This window comes from Thermobia domestica, chromosome 2, assembly GCF_964235325.1.
Source record: "Thermobia domestica chromosome 2, izTheDome1.hap1.1, whole genome shotgun sequence".
NCBI lineage: Eukaryota > Metazoa > Arthropoda > Insecta > Zygentoma > Lepismatidae > Thermobia > Thermobia domestica.
Window position 1 is genome coordinate 134618505 of NC_137455.1, and position 22407 is coordinate 134640911.

General features: G+C 34.3%; 1 protein-coding gene across 1 annotated transcript in view; it reads left to right on the forward strand.

The window, feature by feature from the left end:
• The first annotated feature begins 733 nt into the window (after nucleotides 1-733).
• Nucleotides 734-22407, forward strand: part of LOC145679186 (myrosinase 1-like) — a 42473-nt gene continuing 20799 nt past the window's right edge. The window contains exons 1-7 of the mRNA XM_081749774.1: nucleotides 734-884; nucleotides 1849-1982; nucleotides 4481-4615; nucleotides 8871-8997; nucleotides 16028-16210; nucleotides 18110-18204; nucleotides 21000-21147. Of these exons, the coding sequence (XP_081605900.1) occupies nucleotides 734-884; nucleotides 1849-1982; nucleotides 4481-4615; nucleotides 8871-8997; nucleotides 16028-16210; nucleotides 18110-18204; nucleotides 21000-21147 (973 nt within the window). The remainder of the gene's footprint in view (nucleotides 885-1848; nucleotides 1983-4480; nucleotides 4616-8870; nucleotides 8998-16027; nucleotides 16211-18109; nucleotides 18205-20999; nucleotides 21148-22407) is intronic.

Sequence of the window (22407 nt, forward strand, 5' to 3'; positions counted from 1 at the left end):
TATCCAACATGAAATATTACTCTAAGACTGCCGCACTTATGGAAGAGTAGGTACTCGAAGAGCAGTGTTTATATTCCTCATGAGCAGTGCAATTATTGTAAAATAAATAAATAAATAAAAGTAAAAAATACTATGAATGCAATAATGGTGGATTGGAAACTAATACCAGTCATTTTCGATTGATATTTATACAGGTTAGCACTTAATTTTTGACAAATTATGAACCTTTTTCTCCCTCTTAGGATATACATTTTAATCAATTTAATGTTATATTACCCTTGGGAGACTTAAGTTTGGTAATCATACGTAATGTCATTTCAGTTGGTTCAGTACTTATTGCCTGATGCGATCAAACAGAAATATCATACTCACTTTCATATACTGGATTCTCAAAAATTATCTCTCAATATCTATAGGACATCACATAATCGTTTTGATGTGTTATCAGTAATTAGATAAGTAATGACTTTTATATATAATCTTATATATTGAATTTGAAACGATTTGATGACAAAATATGAATATTCAAAGATTATTCAATCTTTGTCCATACAGTAGTTTTATCTTAGATTTTGTTGATTTGCTTACTTATATTGGACGTTAGTACAACAAAATGTAGGTCAGCGTACGATATCAAAATATCAAATAGATATTATTGTCTCCTTTAAATCATTTGATAAGAACTGTTTATATTAAATGGTAAAGCAACAAATTTCACAGTACGGAAATAAACATGTCCTTGCTTACTATCCTCTTTATTGTGTGCATTTTTAAAACTTGCTACAGCCAAGACGACGAATTTTACTACGACACATTTCCTGACGATTTTCTGTTTGGAAGTGCTTCGGCTTCATATCAAGTAGAAGGAGCATGGAACGTTAGTGGTAAGTTCATGAAATGAAAATGAAATGAAATCTTTGAGGTTTACGTCCCACGGTTATGCCGGTTAGGCTAAAGGAAACGGTGATAATGAGTAATGAGTGAAAATGGTGGAATGAAGAAAGTGGGAGAACAACGAGAAAACCCACGCACACGGTGTTTGTCCACCACAAAGTTCACTTGGCGGGGGCTGAGATCGAACCCGGGACCCCAAGCACCAGAGGTGAACGCTCTACCACTGAGCCACCGCGGCCCCAGTGGTAAGTACAAATGCGTTGACCTTATCATTCACACACACACACATATATATATATATATATATATATATATATATATATATATATATATATATATATATATATATATATATATATATATATCATATAGGACATCTAAAGTTTGTTTATATATCTTGGCTATGTTTCTGGTTTGTGCTGCCGTGCCTGAAAGTAAAAATCTGAGCTAACGAGCGTCTTTGACAAATCTAATTTCCAAGGGTTAGTAACGATTTTGCCTAAGAATTTTTATTATATATCTGTCTCAGGTGCAAGATAGCTGTTCAAATGGGTTCAAACTTTGGGAAAAATTCATTTAGGGGCATTTCTGAAAGGGGCATGCAAATTTTAGCTCGAAAAGAGACTGATTCTTCCACTATTTTAGGGTGAGAAAAATCGATTTAGCTAGATCTTACTTTGAGGAAATTAATTTAAGCAAGACTTTGAAAGTTTGCGTAGTCAAAGTTATTTTACCTTGATTCAGCATCGAAATCAGCAACTAGGTAATATTTCAGACTAATTTTTTAAAGCCGATTGAAGTTGAAGCTTATTAAAGCATGTGCTTTGTGAATTAACGTTAGTGCTAGATTATTACTTGCAGAAATATATTATTGACAGTTTATCTACTCCAATTAACGAAAAAGGAAGCTTGTTTTGTTACAAGTAAAAAGTATTGAAAATATTTATTTTGCAGGAAAGGGAGAGAGTGTTTGGGATAGACTGGTCCACGAACATCCAGAGAAAATAGTCGATGGTACAAATGGTGACGTAGCTGCTGATTCATACCATTTATATCTAGAAGATGTTCGAGTGCTGGCAGAACTGGGGGCAAGTACATCTAAAATCCTTCACAAGGTTTACCCCCCTTCCCCCCAAAAAAAAATGTGTTTAGAATGAAGAAAAATTTAAAGGAGCACTGAAATAAATCTACAAATCTTGTAATTGTATCCATTTGGTTGTGATTTTACAATATACACCGATCAAAACGCTGGAGCAATAAGAAATATAAGGTCTTCCTTTATACGCATAAGAGTCGAAGTGTGAAATTACTATGGTCTTAGAAACAGTATCATTATTAATTTTAACAAATGACATATCGCTAATAATATCAGAATAAAATGCTATTTTCTTTCTTGACTCTTACACCATTCTAACACAATCGATGTACGGTATTATACCTTACTACATCAAAATAAATACCACTAGCACTACAGCCCTTTTGTACATATTTTTCCTTTAATCTAGTGAAATCATTCTTTCAAGACTGATTTGTATACCATAAAATAATCGTACACAGAGACGAAACAAGTTCGAGAAACTATTTCTGTTTTTAGTATATAAACTTTTGTTTTTTGTTTTCGACATTTTGAAATATTTTGCTTGCCGCATATAAGCGGAAGTAACAAGCAAACACTGCAGTATATTTAAGATGCCTATCTACTTTTTCTGCATATACTAAGGGACAATAATTTGGGTGTAGTGATCTTATGAAAATATCTAGTTTTGAAACCAAGACGCCTAGACCGATATTCATTGCATGTTCTTGCAACAAATAATTTGACAAAACTGCAACATTGTTTATTTCTTTCTACGTATACTATTCATGTCCTTTGTTATTGAAGTTAGTACTTAATAAAGCAAAAATCAAAATTTAATGGGAATAAGAAAGCAGACATGGACTTTTGTACAGTGTTTATTTTCACAAAATTACCCCTTGAAAACAATCGGTTATCACTAGATTTATTATACCTAGGTACAACAATCTTTGTTGTTTCGTACGTACTCACAAGGAAAGGACATGAACCTGTCATCCGGACATCCGAAGCAAACCTAGTCCATTCGATAGACATAACAAAGATATATTCATGCACAAAAAATTAGGTGCCATGGGCAACGGAGTATGTCCCTGGGGCCTATTAACCCTGTTAGTATAAAGAAAATCGTAGACTCGCAGTAAAATAGTTATTACATCAACACTATTCATTGTAAATCCATTGTATATAGTTCATTCTCTTCAGCATGAAACAAGCTTTCCAAAGGTGCTATATATTGGTGTTCATAACGTACTTGAACAGGGAAAATTGGGAGAATGTCGGGAAAAATCTCTTCAGAAATCCCTCCCATCAACTTTGGACCCATCTAGAGTGGCCCTGAGTAAAAGCACACAATCCAAATGTATCTCGAAAAATATTATAGGGGATAAAAAATGTGTATACCAAGTTTTGTATTGATAGACGGAATAGATATGATGGAAAAGCATGTATACCAATATAAACTTTCCCCTCATACCTATTTTGTCTAGCAATACAAAACTTGGTATACACATTTTTTTTATCTCCTATAGTATTTTCGAGATGCATTTGGATTGTGTTTTTACGCGGGGCTACTCCAGAAAGTCCAAAGTTGATGGAAGGGATTTCTGGAGGGAATTTTCCCTACATTCTCCCAATTTTCCCTGTTCAATTACGTTATGGGTCCCAATACATAGCACCTCTGGAAAGCTTGTGTCATGTTGAAGAGAATGAACTGAACAATGTTGATGCAATAGCTAGTTCACTGCGAGTCTACGGTTTTCTTTATACTAACAGGGTTAATAAGTTCCAGGGACTTACTCCGTTATCCGTGGCACCTAATTGTTTGTGCATGAACATATTTTTGTTTTGTTATGTTTATTGAATTTACTAGGTTTGATTTGGATGTCCGAATGACAGGTTCATGTCCGTTCTTTGTCAAGGGATCAAATTATCTTTTTGGAAAAAATTGATTTGGTATACTTCTAATTGCTATAATATCCTTGTGACTTTTACAATAGGAAGAGTAGTTATAAGGTACATATATTTTTTAGCTTTGCATAAACATACGCACCGTAGTAAAAAAGAATATAAAAAAAGAAGTTTTCATTGTTGAACTACTTCCACTATATATCAACTATTCTTTGAGTTGTTCTGTAATATATCCAAAATTTATTGAATTGTAGGGACGGGACAGAATCTTCATTTGTTCCAGATGAGAAAAGGTCCTAATTGCTGTCCTAGGAAGTGCGCTAGAGATGAATCCGTAAAAGTTTCAGTGTTAGACCAGATTGCAACCTCAGGAGTAATTTTATTCACATTACAGTACATTGTATAGTATGTATTGGACTTCTATGAAAGACTTATTTGTTCAGTTTTTAAATTGAATCTTCCAGTTGACAATGAGTCCTACCAAAAAGTGAATTTCAGTCTGATTGAATATATTTTGAGATGTTTTTATCAGTATGTATTATTGTTATTACTGTTGCTGTTAAGGAAGAATAAAGACATGAAGTTTGCGTTGCAATTTTTCAGGTGGACTTCTATCGACTGTCAATCTCATGGCCAAGAATATTGCCAACTGGAGCTATTGATGTCATCAACCAAGATGGTATTGATTATTACAATAATTTAATTAATGCTCTACTTGAAAATAACATCCAACCCATGGTAAGTTTCAAACAATCACATTAGCATGTCAAATTTCGTTTATTTCATAAACAATCGTATATATAATTGCGAACTAGCAGAAATCTATTCTCCAAATTAGAAATCTGTATTTAGCAAGTCAATTCATCTACGGAAACAAGAACATTGTACCAAAAATAAATAAATAAATCAAAGAATGAGGAAACATTTTGTACTCGCTCTGAGACTACATTTGGCTTAAATATTATAAAAGAAGTAAAATGATATGTTCAGTTTAAAGTCCTAGAGTAATAGCCTGTAAGGCAACATCAAGTGACTGATTATCGAAAAAAAATATAGAATGAGTTCGAAGAACATCGTATCAAAGTTATCTCTAGCATTTATAAAGGAGAATATAATACCCTTTGATTGTTCATACAAAGGTACGTATGTCAGGTATGTCAGAAAGAGTAGAGGTATGCCAGGTGATAACATTTCTGCCAAAGTTTTTACAAACGTGGTTTAAATGTGTTTTGGTCTCAGTTAGAAGTACAAGAAAATACGTATAAATTGAGGAACTTTAGTCATTCCATTTTTGCTGATAACTTTGTTCTTTTAGCAAACACCAACACAGAACTAAAAATATAATTAAGGCATGGTTCGAATCAACGGGGATGAGGGGAATTTCCCCATGTGATCAAGTGAGAATTTCTTTCTTATTAGCGAAATATTTCTCTACTGTCATATATGTATACTACATATTACAGTGTTGTGTAAAAGAAGTTAATATTCCTATACAGATGATGAGAATAAAATAAAGCGATTTGTTGTTTGATTGTTTATACAAATACAGACACATTGTTTGGTAAAATATAAATAATAATAGTATCTTGCACAGAGTGAAAAGAGGTTTTATTGTGATAAATAACATTCTCACTAAACTTCTAAATCAAATGAAAACAAAAATAGGTTTAGTATCGTCTGTAATGTTTTGTGTATTAATGGGCCATGCTTAAAAGATTGTGGAACTTTTACAGCAATACGGAATACGGACTGGACAACTTCTACAATAGATACTTCTTATGGTGAAGAATCTACAAAAAGTTCTACTCATCAAACCAAACATTTCATAGAAATTTATTAAGTAGCATCCTCTTTTTACATCCACTTATGAAGCAGTGTTACAAGACCGAAATCTAACTTAGATTCTGATATATCACATTCAAAGTGACTCAACTAAAAATCAACTAACCCTGATTGTAGTTCGCATTCCACTTCGGGAGAACATCCACCAGACTACTCGTTCAAGCGGCCTTCGTTCCTAGTATACCTGAGCATCCTTTTATAGGAATGCACTAACCAGCATACTTGTTCAATGAACAAAAAGCCCTACCGCAGCCAGATTAATTGGATTTGGTTATTACCAGTGGCGTATTTAAGGGGACTTCCGGGCTTAAGCCCCCTCGAAATTTTATTTAATATATTAAAGTAAATGAAATATCTTGCAGAATTTTTACATTTCCAGGACTAAAATTAGCAAAGCCCCCCGAAACAAAATTATAAATACGCCACTGGTTATCACCTCGATATCTGGCCATGACCTAAAGAATAGGAAAAAAAAAAGACTACATTGATATCTGACCTAAACCTAAAGAATAAGATTACCTTGAAATCTAGCCGAAACCTAAAGATGTGGTAAGGAGACTACCTTGATACCTGGTCGAAACCTGAAGGATAAGTTTACCTTGATCTGGCTGAAGCTTAAAGAATAAGTAGATTATCTTGTTATCTGGCCGAAGCCTAACGGATAGAGTAAGGAGATTACCTTGATACCTGCCCGCAGCTTAAAGGATAAGGAGATTATGCACCTAGTCAAAGCTTAAAGGATTCACAGAGTGTGGGCAGCGGGAGAAACCAGGCTTAATCGTATACTCCTCCCAGTGTACTTGGGCATAAGCTGCTGAGGTAGTCGAAACAGGAGATTATATAGGCATTAATGTATCGGAAACAAAGAGATGCAAGACATCAATCTACGAGCCGGAAGCAAAATTGGAACGAGCGCAGAAGTGCGCTAGGCACGAAAATTCAGAGGTAGGGGTTTCGCAGTAACTGGGGAACGCTTCCAGTGGAATGAAGAAGGTGGAATAATCTTTAGGACGGTAATTAGTTTTCACCCTGCATTAGGGTAAACAGTTCATATATGTGTACGGAATAAAAGTCTCTTCATGTGGACCAAAGAAGGTTCTTACAATCTTTAGAAGTAGTGTAGTTGGTACATGTGATCTGAGAAAAGCAAAAGACGGAACCAAGTAGGCATTGTCGTGTGTGGAAGAAGTGGAGCGTTGTCCGTATACATAAGAAAATAAGAACACATACTGCATAAACATACAAGTTATAAAAAAGGAAATCTAATTATATAATTCTTTATCTTACTCGGTTAGCAAAAGCGAAGCCATTAAATTAAAAGTTAAACAAATCCTTTTTAAGAGTACTCAACACTAATAATATTAAGAATAATAATATTAATAATAGTACTTACATGGAAACACTTTTTATGTAATAAGTTTACATATTTCTTATAATTTCTAATTTCTGGCTGTACAAGGGAAAAGAAGGACAATTTACCTACCTTATTTGGTACGAGAGTCAACAAAGGGCAACATATCAAGAATTCAAGGTTAACGAGCTCTCGTGTTGATAATAAGGGTTGTCGAATACAACAGGAAAATACAAAAGAAAAGAATTACTTAAAGAATCATATTTTCAAATATTATTCGTTTGCAAACGAAAGCGACAGAAATGGAGTGCAATTCAGGGCCACTAACAGTATTTGAAAATAGTGCCAAGCTGAATAGACAGGTGACTTTCTCCTCATAGCCAGGTATTAGGTAACATCCTTAGCCAAACCTCTTTTAGCCTGAGATCGTCACTTTTTGAACACATTTTAGAGAATTTGGTTAGACTTTAGTCTTGTAAATAGTGCCGACCTGCATAGACAGTGTGCCTTCGTCGTTAGAGCCAGATATTAGGAAACTTTACTCTGCCCAAATTCCACAAGAAGTCTTACTTATCTTCGGTCTGATGCACTTCCTTAAAGTTGCCGAAGAGTTTATTTATATTTTGTGTTTTGACGTTATCTTTACATTACCTACATCAGAGACTCACTCATATAGTTCATTCACCTTGCTTCTGGAATCTATATTGTTCCTAGGACTAATAAAAGCAATCATTCTGCAAGGAATTCAATCTCTTTAATTTACTGCTAAAATATCCACCTTGGGTCGGTAACTACCGTCTTTATTAGGATGACGATTTGCAATTGTCTGAACTTAACCCTTGGCTGAGGCTAAAGCTACTTAGCAAAGCTAAGATTACCAGATTGTTTAATAGTTGACTTCCTATAGCTGATTGTGGTTTTGGCACTCGAATTACAATCTAAGATTTGCAGAATTGTTTTGTTTAGCAAACTTAAGAACTTTGGTTCGTCACTAAGCTTGTGTGAGGATTCCGGTCTAAGAAATAATCATATCAAGGTCCGCCCCAATTCTGCCTGTTTCAAAATATGAATCGTAGACGTGGACATTACTAAAACGAGCTAGACTACACAAAGCATGCATACATTTATGCTGGGAATTACCGACAAAGAATTATATAGCTCACAAAAATGACAGGAATAAAGATATAATCATGAAAATTAGGCACAGAAGCGAGTGGTTGGGCAATATTTCAAGTAAAAATGATTAACTAGAATACTACCTCATAGCTGATAGAAGTTAGTGTGAAGAAATCAAAAAGCAGAGTAATATGCAAAATAATGGAATCATGGAACAATGGAGAAAATAATGGAAAAGAGTTAGAGAGGTCTTCATCCAGAAGTTGGTTATCAACGTTCGGGTGACTTTTTTACTAACATTCTTTTGATGTAACATCGTAAGTTGTATATTAGTATTTCAGTGCATCTCATTGTAAAATGAAGTTCTCTGTTTCAATCAGAACACTTGGGGAAACTGCAACTTTTTATGTATTTCAGCTCTTCTTGTCTGTAAATTTCACTTTACCTTTGGAATAATTTTGTAAAGGTAGTAATTGTTTAACTGATTTCACATTATGCTGCTCTTTTTCCGAACAGAATAAACCCAGAACATTCCCAGTTAAATTAACTGTTCATCGTTCTTTCTAGTATTTCATAAAAAAAAAAAAAAAAAAAAAAAAACTAAAATCTACTGAAGAAATTACAAGATCAGTTCTCCTTGAAATCAACATATTGAAATTTAATTTTCTGTGTATATATTTTCAGATTACATTATTTCATTGGGATTTGCCACAACCGCTTCAAGATCTTGGAGGATGGGCTAATGATATTATTGTTGATTATTTTGAAGATTTTGCAAAAGTAGCCTTCACAGAATTCGGTGATAGAGTGAGTATATTGTTTTATTTCTCTTTCATTCGCTTTTTAAGAAGGATATATATCCTTACGCATATCACACTTTTTCTACTAATGTTATGAAAAGATAAAATTTATGAACTATAAACATTTTAGAAGGTAAAATAACAAAGTCTGGTTAACATGTCACATTAAAAACACTAATCTGTATCGAACACTATGGATTGAAATTAAATAAAATAATTCTGTTTAACGTCCCACAATTATGCCCTTGGATTGAGCAGCTTTACTTTTTATTATATACAGAATGCTAATTGCATTAAGCGATATGCTGCCTATAAATATGCATCATTAAACACGATTACATTCTAGAGTTTCATTTTTTATGCAAGTTAGCTTGTCAGTGGAGCCAAAAAACATAGTGCGTGTGTGTTTTAAGTTATATTTACTTTGTTATACTTACAAATTTTGGAGAATTTTATAATTTCCACTACACTACATGGAGAATTTTATAATCTTCTTCAGATTAAGAAAATAAGAATCTTTTTTAAAGCTAATTCTCTGGTATGAGTATGACTAGAATTGATGAGACTCTATATGACCCACTTCTCACTGGAGCATGTTTTTGGTCTTCAGTGCATTTTCAGTAAAACATATGTGTACATCCAACCGCAAAAGTATCTCCCTTCCTAAGTGCTCTAATTCCATTACTTGGGGTCCCGATAATTTGCAGTTTGTAAACGCCCGGACAGATGCAACCCAACTTAAACTAAACTTTTCTCGGCACTGTTAGCAGTTGGTAGCACTAAGTCAGCTCTTTATGCAAGTAAAATTATGAGTAGATGACGCACGAAATATTTCTCCATTCTAGGATCAATCTCTCTGGTTCAGAGCGTGTTGTCCAATGAACACCATATATTAATCTCAATATTGCTGTGTGTGTAATGTATTATTACATTATATACTGTATATTCAAACAAATAAAAATACTGATCACGCATGAATCAAAAAATGCTTAAAAGTAGAAAAAAATATCAAATCTAGAACAACTCCTAGAAATAAGTTTGTAAATCATTGTCTCCATTGACAGACCTTCTCCAATTCTCCTTATTCCAAAATCTTTTTCCTTTCTAGGGAAGAGATCTTGCTTGTCACAGCAAGTATGCATTAAAATTGAAATTGAAACATTTGAAAAAGTTTCAGCCTGGCCCGGATTTAAACCCAGGTCTACCGAATAGAAGTTCAATGTGCTAACCACTTACCTACCGCCCTACTTCATCTTCCACCCAAACTAATACTTAGTTAAACTCGTTTCATGGAAAAATATACATAAGATACTAATGCGTATGTGAGTGTCACAATGATTTACTCAAGATTTCCTTGTTTAACTCAAAAACAAGTTATATAGACGTTCCTCAATGAGGAAAATATCACGAAACGTTCTTCAAGTTGCGGCTACGTCATCGGTTTCAGGGATGATCCCGATTTACATTACAATTCTTCTTTACCATAACTTGTAATTTCCAAAGAAGAAACAAAGACAAATTATTTTTACATTCTTTGAATTGTATCAACACGTATAGAAATAGACAGTTCTATGTTTATGTTCCATAACTACTAGTTTATTTTCTTATAGTCATATGATAAATTTGTGGCAAATTGAGCATGTGGCACTAGTCGAGTGATCTCGGGCGTTCGGCTTCAGATCATGAGTCGCAATCCACTGGGGGTTCGAATTCCCCTAAAGGGCAAGGTCGGAATTTTAACTGTCCTCGGTAATTCTGTGTTTGTGTCTCTGTAGTGTTTGGAATACGTCGAAAGAACATGAGGTAACAGTGGCGAACAATACGCCGGTTGGGGCGATTTGTTTTTAAAAATGTGAAAGCAGCAAACTCCCATTGCAGCTATAAATGCAAGCTTATAGCTGGGTTCAAATCCCGTCGTGGTAATTATTAATTTTTGTATGGGAAGGTAACGTTTATGTAATTGGTATTGTAATTCTGTTATTCTTTTATATTATTATTATTATTATTATTATTATTATTATTATTATTATTATTATTATTATTATTATTATTATTATTATTATTATTATTATTATTAGTATTACCACAGGAGGAAAGAAAGTCATAGTCGAAGCTATTCATAGGAACAGAAAAGATATACAGTATGTCAGACGTTTCTTAGGTTTACACATGAACGCAATAATATTATTACGTTTATGGATTTACAGATTGATATATCATTTTATGACAACAAGAAATGAAATATAAATGTTTGTTAGCTGATAACAGTAATGCATTTTGTTTCGCCCTTCGTCCAGGTAGAAACGTGATGTGACATCTTAAATAGGATCATTCTCGTGACTAGAGTTGTAAGTTCGATCACTATTTTCAATTTGTGCACAGCTAGGAACTCATTTTTGGCCCATACTGCAGCAATAAGAACGTGTTTGGTCCTTATGTATTCATCAATTCTTATCCAAACAAGTTGCGTTCCCAGAAAGTACGAAACAAGGTTTAACGGATAACGTAATTTTGTGTTGTTGGCATTTCACCTGTGAAGGAAATCGTCTCAACTCTGAGATCCAGAGAAATTGAATATTATTCATGTTAGTATACATCAAAAGTATCAATATTGCAACTTATAAAAAAATCCCCTAACTGTCACAGCCGGAATCGAACCCGCGATCCCAACATTACAAAACTAACGCTTAAACCACTATTCTAAGACATCACTTTTCTAAGAGAAGGATGTGCAGTGAATTCAGTGCTTACACACTTTTACGATTCCAATTTTAATAATGGTGAAACTTTCTGATTTCAGTCATAATAAAATAGTAAAATATTATGCACAAAGAACAGCCCAGAGAATTCAATTTTATATTGACAACTAAAAAGACGTACAAACACGCAAGGCCATAAAGGAGAAATTGGCTTTTAGAGTGCTTCGGACCCTTGATAGGCTCAGTGCCGTGCCGTGAAGGGAGCAAGCGGTGCTATCGCCCCGGGCGCCCAAGTAAGGGAGTGCCAAATTCGGGAGAAATAAATAAAAGAAAAGGAGGAAAAGTATTAAAAGTGATCAAAATCAAGGAAAAACAGGATTTATTTTTGAAAATTTTCTTACGACAATCATGGTGGCGTTTCCCAGCTTTTCTAGAGACCTCACTCATATGTACGGAGTCACAGCCATATGCTCTCGCCTCGGGCCCTGATTTTTTACGGAACGGCACTGGACAGATACTCATATTGATTGAAATCTGGTGTTTCAGGGTACTGGATTATTTTTTTAAAAAGTTAACTAATTTAACGAACCTTCCTCAGTACCTTATATTTCCTACTTTTACGCGTTTTACTCACTTTTACAGTGTTTCCAGTAACTCTTTAACAACAGGGGAAAACACAGAAACATTGAGGACAGTAAAAATCACAAACACTATTCACACGTTCATCCCTTGCCTGAAGTAAAACAATAAAATATGCTGAGCATGCAATTTTTGGACTTCAATCTTCTATGTGTTGCCAAACCTGAAAACCAAACCAAAAAGCAATATTAATACGCAAAACGCTCAATATCTTAACTATTCATAACATAACTATTGCATGATCCGAATAACTCTAGTATATCCACAAATCATCATTTGTCATATTTTACCGAAACACGCAAATTGTTGTTAATACTCAAAGTTCATTGACCTCATCACTTATTCATTTACTCTCTTATGGTCATCACAACCTTTAGGGTACTTCCCATAGATATAGAAAGGTGAAATGTAGTATCCAGGCTTGGTGTAGCGTGCATGTAAACAAATAAAAAGCAACAAATAAAATATTTCCCTCTCCCAAACGCCCTACAATAGAGTGTGTTGATTATTCGACAAAAAGACTTGAAATCCAATCAGAGAATTTATAAAATATAAAATATGTGCCCAAGTCTCGACTTTACACTAGTAATAATAATAATAATAATAATAATAATAATAATAATAATAATAATAATAATAATAATAATAATAATAATAAAGGAAAAACAAAATTACAATATCAATTACGTAAACAATACCTTCCTATAAAAATAATAAATGTCACCACAGATTCGAACGCGGGTCGCTGTAATGACAGTTCTTTGCTTTCACACTTTGCCATCAATTCCTCATACAAAGACAAAAAATATACTAGTAGTTATGTTAGATAAACATAGCACACACTATTTCTATTTGATATAATTCAAAGAATGTAAATATAATTTCAACCGTCTTTTTTTCTTTTGAAATTAGAGGTTATGTTACAGAAGAATTGTAACGTAAATCGGAACCATCCCTGAAACCGATGACGTAGCCTTAACTTGAAGAATATTTCTTGATATGTTCCTCATTGAGGAACGTCTATATATCTTGTTTTGGGGTTAAAGAAGGAAATCTCGAGTAAGTCATTGTGGCAGTCACGTGCATGCGGTTATTATTATATATTACTTTTCCAGACGAATTGTTTCTAAAGTGAGCTCCAAGGGCAGGAGTAAGCCCTGCCTCTACATTATGAAGTGAAAAACATTGAGATGAGTGCGTATAATAGTATGAATTTTGATGGCAACTGTCGCCGATCATTAGAAAGTGAATATGAAGAACTCTGAAATAAAGTAAATAGATGCACGTAATTTTATTATAAAATTATATGGCGAACGCATTTCCTCTAATCCCAAACGGTTATCGTCGAATATACTCGGTTACAGGAGCACTCTGATAGGCCAAATTAAAAAGACCTCAATGGTTTATCCCTTTACATGCGACGTCTCCTTCATCTCTTTCGTGGCGAAGTCGGACGAACACGCGCCTTCGGATTGTAACGTTGGTGGTTCTCGCCCGCGTCGGGGTACTTTTTTTTAAAGTTTTTTTTTTAGACTCACTGTAATGTAAACAAATCACGCATATAGGTGATTTAACATATTTTGGGGGAGTAATTTTGTGCTTCATTGCCGTTTCGTCTCGTCTCTGCCACTGGTGGAACGCTGGAGGTATAATTTTCAAAACGGAAGTAGGGCCACAGCGGATCGTCGCTGCGGAGCATCTAATGTTTGCCGAGAGGTCGCTAGTTGTCCATCGCTGGTCCACCGACGCTTTCAGCATGGGATACCTTGAGTTTCAGGTTGTTTACATTATTAGTTTTCTTTTTCTACTTTTCACAAATGAACTTCCATACAAAATAACGTAATAAAGAGAAAAAAATATATAAAAATACGTTTGAGTGTTCAGGCCACACATCACGTCTTAGAGGACCAACAATTAGAGAGTTGTATTTCCTCAATATCGAGTAATGTGGATAAAACGTTGAACTCGTCAATCTGCAATGTTTATTACTGGCTCGTGAAAGAATATAATTTTAAAGAAATACTCAAAGAGATATATATTTAAATTGTAGTTTCACATAACATTAGCCTCGATGCTCAAGCAGGACGTTAAACTACCTAAATGTTGCAACAACATCCACTAATACTACTTCAATCCTTTATTTCAACAATTTACTTGGACAATTTAGATTTGAATTCTCTTGATTATTATTTCTACATAACACTCTTTATTTTATTATAATCGAAACAAGAGTTTTACAATATTGAAATGGTAAAAGCGTGCAATTTGCTTAAGACACTTCACACCAAGTTTTCCCCCTCTTAATTGACAGCGATGTAACGATTTTAACTAGCTAATAATTTAGATGGAAGTTGAAGTGACTCGGTAGATAAGTGGTTAGGGCATTGAACTTCTATTCGGCGTACCCAGGTTCAAATCCCGGCCAATTTCAATTTTTTTCAAATGTTTCAATTTCTATTTCAAGTGTAACAAACAAGATTTTCTCTCGTCCAAAAAGAAAAAGATGTTGGAAGGAGGAGACGGTCTCTCAATGGAGACAATCATTTACAAACTTATTTCCAGTAGTTGTTCTAGATTTGATATTTTCAGCTACTTTCAAGCATTTACTGATTCATGCGTGGTCAGTATTTTTATTTCTCTAAACATACAGTATATAAAGAAATAATCCATTACATACACAATAATATTGAGATTAAAATATGGTGTTATTCGGCAAACACGATCCATATCATAGAAATTCGTCTTAGAATGGAGAACTGTTTCGTTAGTCACCTACTTTATAATTTTACCTGAATAAACACCTGGATCAGGGCTACCAGCTGCTGTCAGTGCCGAGAAAAGTTTAGTGTAAGTTGGATTGCATCTGTCTAGGTGTTCTCACAACTGCAAATTACCTGGACCGCAAGTAATGGAATTAGAGCACTTACTTACGGGGGGAGATACTTTTGCGGATGGGTGTACATGTTAATGCAATAGACTCGAGAATGTAATTGTTCTATGAGTGTCGTTCATGAAGCCAAATTATGCATTGACTGGCATGAGTTGTATGTGAAAATTATCAATGCTTAGTTGTTGAGCGTATGTAGCTTCTTTAAAGTAATTAGTGAGTGAATAGTGTGATATTCTTTAATAACTGTTAACTCTATAGCAATAACGTGGTAACTGCGCATAGCAGACAGAGAGTGAAGTTAAATTTTCGAATTCTAAGAAAAATCCATTCTTAACCTTATTATCCATTCTTAACATCCGAGATACTGTTATAATGAGCTTCTTTAAATCAAACCCTGTTTTCTTAAAGTTTATCCATAATGTATGGAACATTCACAACATATGCTATTATTATTACTAATAATTCTATGCAATGTGTAAGCGATCAAACTTACTAGTTTCAGTTCTAAATAACGAGTAAGTCGTCATATTTTGTCTAATTATTGTAACTTTTAGGAGAGTTATAGTAGAACTTATTTTTAAACTGGGAGGGAGGAGATAAATTAATTTTATCGTTCTTGATTAAGTAGTGGGGATGATCATGAAGCTTCAAGAAACATTCAATATTCACCATATTTCATCAAGAACTAATTATACTTTTTTTTTTACGAAAGTTATCGCAATATACTATATATATATATATAAGTTCAATTATTATTATTATTTTCTAAATTGCATTTAAATAACACTAACACTGTTATGCGTATTGTTTTAGGTCAACTATGGATAACAATCAACGAACCAGGAACATTTGCTGTATTTGGGTATGGAGGTACCGGTCATGCGCCAGCGCTGAATGCTCATGGCATTGGGGAATACCTTGTGGGTCATAATGTCATTAAGGGACACGCACGCGTATATCATCTATACGACAGAGAATTCAGGGAAAGCCAACAAGGTACTGAAACATAATAACGATAGTAAAAGTGAATTAGAAGGACTGGATAAAAAGTAATAGCAACATTGTTATAATTCATCAGGGCCGGATTGAGGGGGCTTAGGGGGGCTATAGCCCCGGGCCTCCAGGTTGACAAGGGTCTCCATTCAGATCAAAATCTCAACTATCTATCTAAAAAGAACCATGAAGATACAATCGTCATCATAAAATAAAATATGACCAAAAGTATGAAACATATTTCCTTAACTTTCCTACTGTACTTTCACAGAAATGTATTAGGTAAAGTCAGCAGGGGTCACAATTTTTTTTCTAGCCCCGGGCCTCCAGATGGGTTAATCCAGCCCTGCCAACGCGCTATTTCAATCTTGATCCACATACGTTGTTCGTCTTTAGAAAAAATATTGTTATGGAGCTTTCACATTCCTTCTCTACTTTATAGCACTGCTGCTTTTGACTGAATAACACAGAGTTGTTACACTTCATCACCTAACATTCCCTTATCAGCAGTAGAGTACGCAGGAATTTATTTCGGGAAGGGGGTCCAAACTCAATATGAGGTTATTTTATATTAAAATTCCTAAAATTGTCCCTAAAATTAGGCTAAATTTACACAAAAGTCGAAATTTCGAGGGGGGATCCGGACCCCCAGGACCCACCCCCTGCGTACGTCCCTACTTAAGAGCTATACAAATCTTGTATATAGTACTGGGACACAGCTCTCTGATGTTAGAACAGTGTTGCCACTACTCTTTATTCAACCTATTTGCATAGTATTAAAGCTTGACATACTCAGTATTTTGGTTACACAAATTTTCACAGGTGATTCAATTTTTTCTATTGCTCAAAAGCTTACATAATTACTTTTCCTACTTTTCACATATTTATAAATTGTCACTTTAGTCCCTTTAGATGAAAGTACTTTTTCTTAAATTATCAACTGAGAGTACTTGTTTCTTATCTATAGTGTTGCTCACGAGACGAGATGAGAAATAAGGATTACTCGTCTCGTCTTGTAAATTTATTTAAGTTTCGTCTCGTTTCGACTTTCTATAAAAAGCTTTTCTAGTCTCATCTCGTTTTGTTTAATGTAGAAAATTTTTGCCCTGATTTTTTCCTTAATTTTATCCACAAGTAATCCTTCTGGGTCACCACATTTATCGGTTATATATATATATATATATATACACACAGGGACGGATCCAGATTTTTCTGAGGGGGTGCACCATAACTACCAAAATAATCAGTCTCATTGAAACTCTTCAAAGTGACATGTGACAATATTCTTTACGCCTGACAATTGATACATAGACCGGGGGGAGTATTTTCAAGGAGGTTGCAAGTGATATGCAGGAAAAATTGTTTTCTCATCCTGGCTTCTGTTTTCTTCCCTACTAGGCAAAAGTTATATTGCTTTGCTTGGTGAATCCTTTTCCTTCAACCTTTAGAAAATCAACTTTAACTATACCTTTTGCAAAACTCTTTTCTTTAAGCCCCAAACGAAAACATGATGGCAGAAAGTTTCGGAAAGTGTTGCTGTTTTTACTACTAGCTTCTCATTTTAGATGGTGTATATTTGCAACGAAGCTGTGCACCCCCTAAATCCGGCCATATATATATATATATATATATATATATATATATATATATATATATATATATATATATATATATATATATATATATATGTATGTTTGTGTGTGTATATGTGTTTATGCGTTTGTATGTGTACGTTCTTTATACACATTGATGCTGTATCTTAATATAAATAGTACTGTCCTATTAAATGTTAAATCATTTTCAACAAAAGGGGTTTCTGAAATTGTCTTTTAAAAGTTAACTAGACCCTTAATTACAAAAATACCCCAGAAAACACATGCTAAATAATTTACTTCTTTTCAGGTCTTATTGGAATATCAATGGGAATTGGATGGTCTGAGCCCAAAACGGACTCGGAAGAAGATATACATGCTGCAGAAATTTCAATGCAATTTTCTGTAAGTAGACAAATATTGTTTATACAAGGAGAAATCAGAAAGTTCTTACCCTCAACATGAGAAAACTAATGTAAAAATTTGAAAGATTGGCAACTTACTAATATGAGTGAGTGTATCTTATATCGAAACAATTAGGTCCTCTTGAATTGATGTTACAACCAGAAAACTAGGTGGAGGCAGCATGTTGGTCAAAATCAAATACAGAGTTATAATTAGTTTCGTCAATCTTTTTTTTTTTTTTAAAAAAAAAGGCACGAAAAGACGTTAGCTGTGTATGATTAGGAATGCCCATCTTATGACACGGTGAACGCTGGAATAGAGAATTCAAATGTAGTTGCACAAATCTACAGGATGACCCAAGAGAATATAGTCACTCAACGGCTACAGATTTAAATGTGGTGGCAAATTTAATTAAGCAGCTAGTGCTTGAAGATAGATGTATGACTTTTAATTATTTTAGTCAGGGAGGTGAATATTAGTGGAAAATCCATTCACATTAATTACATGACATTTTGCATATGAGCAAAATGGTAGCAAGGTGGTTCCTCGGTAGTTGACACTTGTTCAGAAACAGCTATATATGCAATTTGTACAAAACATTAGGTTTACTGCAAAGATAAGGGTGCTTTTGTAAACAGTGCAGTGACTATAGATGTATATTGGGTGTACTTGTTTGATCCTGAAAATAGAGAAATGAGTGAAATATGGAACACACACATGGTCTTCCCTCACTTTCCAAAGGTTGAAATGTGCAGATATCCTACCCTCATGTATGCAGGTATTCAGGTAGGTAACGTTATCCATGTTTTATAACTATAAAGATGTGATATTGACTGACTGCTTACAAAAACGGATTACAATAACAGGAACATATTACAGAAATCTGCTTCAAAAGTTACGCATGTTATCAAAGCAAAAAGACGGGGTTTGATCTCCAGAGTTGTATTGCTGCTAGCAGACAAAGCAGAGGCACACCAAACAACAGAAACACTCACTTTTGTGCGACAATATTGCTACTAACTCTCGCCTCATCTATTGCATTCATCCTATCTGGCTCTGGCTGATTCTTCCCAAATATAAATGAACAATGGCGGGATAGGCGTTTTGAAGAAGATCAGTGGAATCCTGGTTTTCCTCCAACTCCCCAATCTTTGATGCATATAGTATTAAGGGACTGATCCATAGATGTGAGAAGTGTAAAACAATACGAGATGAATATGTAGACATGACCGAGCACCAAACATGCAGATTCCTAGCTAATATCTATCATGATGAGGGCAAGAACTTTCTGGTTTTCTTTCGTAAAGGAAAAATCCTGAAATGAAGCTGTAAATACATTGTTTAACTGCAAGTGTTAAGTATGTTTAGTTAAAGTTAATTTAAGTTAAATTTTAATAATATAAATTCGATTGTCTATTGTTGTGAAATTAGCATTCTTGTATCTAATACAAGTTTGACAAAATTAAGATTAATTCTTTAATATTATTTCATACCATATGTCCACTTCTCTCTCTGAACACATAAGCAATTATATCTGGTGGGATTCCCTAACCATCTAAACAAACTCCCTGATATTCATGTTCTGTTTCTCATCCCAGAAGCACCCTCTTACATTTATACGTTATCAACCATAATTTATGCTCAATATTCTCCTGCCAGCAGGAACGTAGCCAAGAGGGAGGGGTCCGGACCACCCCCTTCGACACCAGAAATGAAAAAATTAAGGATGAAACAAAATGAAATGAGAAAAGAAGGGTCAGCGTTAAAAATTAAAAACAAAAAAACTACAGGTAGCTTTTGGTTACTCTTTCTTATGAGGAGATTCGTATTACTTGCGATACATGGTGGCGAGGTGAGCGAGATATCCTGGAAGAGTCAGGGAATTTGAAATTTCTAGAAAAGTTACAGAATTCACAGAATTTCTGCTACTAGTCAGGGAGATTTCAAGCTTCCGAAAGCATAGTGCCTTTAAGTAACAACGTGGACATTTTTTATCGCATCCTTGCAGAATCAAACATGTTATTTCAAAAACAATTTCCATCTGCTCCTTTAACCTGTCATTTGGAACCGGCAGTAGTTGACGGAATAATAAAAACAAAAATTTATATGAAAAGTTCTATTAGCATTTGATGCAACAGAGAAAGGAACGCAGATATTGTAAAATATTTTACAAGACATTATTGAGTAGGGCTATGTACTTTTTTTATAATAGTGAATATGTACTTTTCATAATAATTGAGATCATAATGAAAGGCAAATTGTTATATTTGAATTAACAAAGAAAGGAACGTATATATTGTAAAATCTTTTTCAATATTTTTTTATTCTTTTATTACTCGAGATTTCTTCATATTTTGTTATTAAAATACTTACCAACATATCCTCATTTTATTGTCCTCACAAACCAATATATGTTGATAGTAAAGTAGTTTACATTGATAAAGCTCCTGAGCCTTCAGAATTTCATATCACGTCCCCCCCACCCCCACCGTTACGAAATCCTGGCTAAACGAACCAATATATGTTCCAGTAAAATAGTTTAGAATGATCGAGCCCTTGGTGGATGAACACAATATTTCATGTCACGGACCCTTCCCTCACGAAATCCTGGCTACGTGCCTGCCTGCCAGTTCCATTTATTTGTATTTGACAAATCTCTCCTATTGTATCTGGTAATTTTCATTAGCTCCTAATTCATATTTACAACTGTGTGACATGTTGTATAAGTTGTTTTATTATTATTATTATTATTTATTTATTTATTTATTTATTTATTTTTTTGTGTAACTTTGTAGTCTGGTTGGTATGCACATCCAATTTACAGTGAAGAAGGAGATTACCCTGCGTTAATGAGAGAAATCATCGACCAAAATTCTTTCAACGAAGGAAGAAACCGATCACGTCTCCCGGTTTTCACTCCAGAGGAAGTAGAATATATTAGAGGTGAGAATGGATTGTTGTTGTTCCGTATTAAATGAACTAAACTGAACTCTCCAAATAAATTTGATGGAGAGTCTAATATAGAAGTCAACAGTTGGGATGTAAGGAAGGTTAAAAAAAAAGTATTAAACGCCAAATGGATCTGTAGATGTCCAATTATTGAATTATAAACACTACACAGAAGGGTATGCATGTGCTAGAACGCCCATAAAAAATTTAATAGACAACATTTAATGCTATGTACTTGCGCTGTTTGAAAAGTACAGTCCTGAAATTAAACTGTTCTTCCTTATGTGAATACTTTACATATTCTTACTACTTAATTTGACTGGTACGCAACCCATTTAGCGTTTTGCATAAATATACATTAGGGTGCATCGAATTTCCACTTTTTTTGAAATCAGCTTACCCTTAGTGATATTTTTTTTGCAAAATGGCCTATATATAACGTGTAAAAAATTGCAAGTCGATTGGTCAATATCTTTAGGTGCCACCAACGGCCAAAAGTTTTAAAATTTTGTTAAAAATTAAATGTTATTTTTAAAAATGTAAAATATCTAGTTTTATGAAATATGGTTATCCTATGTGGTTTTGTTCCTGTAAAAGGTCAATATTTTACGTGAAAAAAAATTCAGCTTGATGAGCCAAGTCATTCAGGTGCCACCTGTGGCTTAAAATATGGACGAATGTGTCCCTACTTTTTCATTTTTTAAAATTAAGTTGCATTGTTTGTGATTTATCTGGATCGTTAATTAGATAAGAAAGATTTTGTTTTACATCTGCAGCTATTTGTTTATTTCCAAACGTTAATGATGGAAATAACCCAGAACTCACCAAGAGGAAGTGGTTGTAGTTCGAGTTCCGCCCACCCGTATATACTAATGTTGCATATGGTAGTGCAAGTCATATTGTTACTCTTTTACCTCAAACTGTTTTTCTTTTCTTTTTTGTATTACATTCTGGTATGTATTTTCTTGATTGTAGTGTTGATAGGACAAATCTATGTCGTGCTTCTTGCCCACATACCGTTGATGCCGCTTCTGTCCCCAAATTCACCATTCTTTCTACCGTGCGAGTGTGAAAGGGTAAGGATGTAATATATTCATTAGTCATTGGAGCCTTCTTTACATTTTCTCTTTGCTTCTGCACGCTCAAGTGTTGTGTCAGTGGTGGCTCCGTCAGCGTCATGTTGACCAATTAATCATATCAACATAGTTTGTCGCTTCTAAGTTGATTTCAGGGATGACGAATTCTCGTACCGGT